This window comes from Mus caroli, chromosome 1 (genome assembly GCF_900094665.2).
Source record: "Mus caroli chromosome 1, CAROLI_EIJ_v1.1, whole genome shotgun sequence".
Taxonomy (NCBI): Eukaryota; Metazoa; Chordata; class Mammalia; order Rodentia; family Muridae; genus Mus; species Mus caroli.
In genome coordinates, this window is record NC_034570.1 from 117159104 (window position 1) to 117163139 (window position 4036).

At 39.7% G+C, this 4036-nt stretch overlaps 1 protein-coding gene across 3 annotated transcripts in view; it reads right to left on the bottom strand.

The window, feature by feature from the left end:
* Positions 1 to 1217: 1217 nt before the first annotated feature.
* Positions 1218 to 4036, bottom strand: part of Actr3 (actin related protein 3) — a 42734-nt gene continuing 39915 nt past the window's right edge. For all 3 annotated transcript variants that reach the window (XM_029476493.1, XM_021156788.1, XM_021156795.2), the window contains 2 exons: positions 3309 to 3392; positions 1218 to 2399 (listed from right to left, as the gene is read on the bottom strand). In XM_029476493.1, the coding sequence (XP_029332353.1) occupies positions 2304 to 2399; positions 3309 to 3392 (180 nt within the window). In that variant the 3' untranslated portion in view covers positions 1218 to 2303. The remainder of the gene's footprint in view (positions 2400 to 3308; positions 3393 to 4036) is intronic.

A 4036-nucleotide genomic window follows, 5' to 3' on the forward strand; every position in this document is an offset into this window, starting at 1 on the left:
TCTGCTGTGGCCTCCAAGCTGAGCACAAAGCTTGGACCATGGTAGGGAGTCAGAATAGGCCTTTGGGAGATGGAGATGACTTGGTGAGTAAAAGCACCCACGGTAATACTGTAACCCCACCTTCAAAAAGGGCCAAGTTGAGACGGGAGAACTGTCAGGCGCTGGTTGGCATCCAGCCTAGCTAGGAAAGAGAACCTGGGTCCCAGGTTCAGGAGAAACCCTGTTCAAAATGAGGAGGTACAACATGCTCAGAGGTTACCTAAAGCCTCCTGGCATTCCTGCATCCACACAGGTACAGGTACTCAGACAGACACACAAGCTAAACATCAGGCAAGGTAGAGCTTACTCCTCCAGACACAGACCAAAATGCATACTGGGAAAGAGCCCAGGTCCTCTTCCTGTGCCCTCCAATAAGCCTAGGCCTAAAGTTTCTGACCAGTTTCCTCACAGAGTCAGAGGACATGATTTTTTAAACTTGTCATTCTAGATTACCCTACAACCACCACCACCAAAAAGAGTGTATGTAATTGTAAAGTTCTTTTTAATCTTTTTATATATGTGACTAGTTTGCCTGGAAGTATGTAAGCACACTCCTGCATGTGTTCTGCCCATTCCCCTCAAAGGTCAAAAGAGGGCGCCATGTTCCCTAGAACTGGCTGCTGGCCACCCAGCATGGGTGCTGGGAACTCAAGGAGTGGCTTCTGCAAGAAGACAAGTGTTTAATTGGGCAGAGATGTTACCAGCAGAGAGCAGAAACCCAGAGCGAGGAAGAAATGCACTCTGACTAATGGAACATGCTCATGAAACCCATGATTCAACTTCTTTCACCCTGCCATTCTCATGGAAATAATAAAATTACAAATATCCTGATAGACTTTACATAAGAACTAAGGTTCAGTTCCCAAGTTTGTCTGTGTAGATTTACTGCAACAGACCAGAAGCTCTTTAAGGACATGTAATGGAGGCATTCCTAATTCTACTGTGTTTTGTACATTACATTGTTACTACTGACAGTGCTGATTTAAGTGTTTCAAGATTATAAAACATATCCCATTTGCTGTTCTACAAACTGGAAAATCTTATGCTCACAAGAAATTCTCTACCACACACATGCCAGAGATTTAAAGAAATGCCAACATTTCTCCAGAAACAAAAATCCTATCAAACGTGTAGACAGCCAGTTGAACTCTACTGCACGAAGAAAAACCATCAGGAAGGGTAATTCAATTTTAATTTATTGTCATCACTTTTTCTTCATGATCCAGATATTTGAAAATGCAAAGAAAACCAACTTTTCATGATATGTCAGGGACTGGCACTAAAAAAAAATTCAGACTGCAAATGAGTTATACAAATGAAATATCAAATGGAGATCCAGTTATCAAAATGAAAGCACTCAACATATTAAAAGTTCACAATTATTTGTACAGAGCACATAAAAAAGTCAGCTTGCTATCCAACCGCTGTGCTTTTAAAGAGCTACTGCAGAATCTGAAGAAAATAGACGTATTAGTTAACTTATAAAGAGATCAAAGAGCCTGAAACAAGTAGTAAAAAGAAATTTTTGCCTTTATTAGAATGGCATTAGGCCTTAAATATGCCAATTTTGGTAATCACATTATTGTTTTAATAAGAAACGACTCTACAGAATTGCAATACTGGTCCAACAGTCTTGTCTTTCTTTTAAAGCAAGAAACAGAATGTAAGTAACCAGAAAGCAGGGCAGGCATCGGCTAACCCAGGAGACTAGCTTCTTAGATCCAAGCATTTGCAGAGAGAACCGTTGGGCTGGGGAGGGGTGGAGCAGCTCGAGATAACTGGAACCCAGAGTGTGCGCCAAGTCCCATGAGGCTGCTTGTTGGACTCATCTTTTCCTTGGTCACATTGTTTCCCTCCAATACTATAGTTTTTCTTTGCCTTTTTTTCCTCAAAGTATAAAAAAGTATGAAATATAAACAAGCTCCGGCACTACCCACTCAGCAGTGCCCACTCAGGCATTACAGAGCTCTCTACACACCCACAGAGCCCAGCACACTGGGTAAGTCAATAATATACAAAATATCAGGGCACAGAAAGAACTAAAACCCATTCCTTTTTTGATACACATAAGATTCAAATATTCAACCTAAAGGAAAAGAATCGTCTTGGCTCTCTTCTACATCTGCATGTTGACACACTCATTAAATATTCCTGTATGATCATGTTTGGTTAAAAACCTCAGAACCATCCATTCAGACAAAAACAGGTCATCAGAAAGATTTTTCGTTTCCATCTCCCTAACCCCAATAAACAAGAAGTCAACTTTAGGACATGACTCCAAACACTGGATTGTGACGACAAATGCTAGGTCCAATTTCTTCATAATCCTTTTTGGTGTGGCATACTTGGTAGAACTCAGGCTGAAAAAAACAGAACAATGCATTTGAGAGGTCAAATTCTCCTATTTTCCGACAGTCTATAAAAGAGATACTTTTAAACTCGTGTTAAATATACAATATTTATCAGTTGATTCATGGCTTTTGGACAAAGCTCAGAACTCTAGAAACCAAGATTAAAATCTAGGATAGATAAATCTGCCGGAACTCCAGGGCCATTAATTCACAACCCACCGTTCCCTCGACACCTGTCTCTGGGGGGTTCTGACATGTAGTCTGTTCTGCTGGGCTTTTCCACTTGGGAAATCTAGATTGGGACAGGAATCTGAAGGACAAGAGCCTACACTATCAGCATGTCCGTGCCCTCACTTTTCACCTGGTGCATGACTGCATTCTAAAGGGCAAATCACACATGCACCTAACAATGCAGCCCAACTGCAGAGGACTAAATTAAGAGAGAAAACAATCTTTGCTTGTTTTAAATGGTTTTATATCCAAAGATGCAAATCTAGTAACTTACATAAAAGATTCTGTATTTTAATAGCCCATGCCCTAATACAACTGAAGAAATATTTACTATACTAATTGTATTAGAACATGTTCTAAGGGAGCATGTTTTGGTCTGGAAAGAGGACTCTGGAATAATTCTCTTTATTCTGTTTCAAACATAATATTTTCTATGCAATGAAACCTAACGTTTTCCTTAATATTTTTAGATATTTAAACAGAAATACCAATAACCTTCTGGTGAATACTGTTTCTACACATTTAAAAGAATTTTCCCTATAATAAATGTTAAAATAAAAGTATAATAAGCTCACTCTGAAGTATATTTATATACATACACACACACACACAAACACACACAACTGACACACACAATTTTGAGTTTATTTTTATAAAGTATAAAAGTTTAGAGATAAATTTACGAACCGTGGAAGCCAGCATTGACCCTCCAAACCAGACTGCATACCGCTGCATATGGTGTGTAATAACTTGTACATCAATAGGCTTGGGCTAAAAAGTGACAAAGTAACAGTAAATTCAAGTACCAATTTCTCAATCCATTAAGTTTAAATGCGCATACACAAAAATAATAATTATAAAGTCCAAAGGACAGAACTCAGGACCCGAGATTATCTAGAGTGGCTGTGATGGACCAGCAGATGGAGATGACCACACTTGTCAGTACACACAGCATAGCACCATTATTTGCCCTAGCACACAGGAGTTGAGAGGCTCCAAACACAATGATGCGCGTTTAAAGAAATTGAAATGCTATTACGTTGCTTTGATCTTACAACTTGCACACGTGTATCAAATTATCACACAGTACCCCATAAGTCATGGATAATTAAATACTAAACATATAAATCAAATACATATAAGGAGACATGCATGGGGCAAAACCAGGGCAGACAGAAACTAACTATACTTTTGGCAACTACTTCAGCCACAAACAGAAACAAGTTCACTATACTTTTGGCAACTACCTCAGCCACAACTATTTCAGGAAAACAAGAATGAAGGTTTAAAACTGCTGGTTGAAAAGTCTGGTGAAGCCGGGCGTGGTGGCGCACACCTTTAATCCCAGCACTCGGGAGGCAGAGGCAGGCGGATTTCTGAGTTCGAGGCCAGCCTGGTCTACAAAGTGAGTGCCA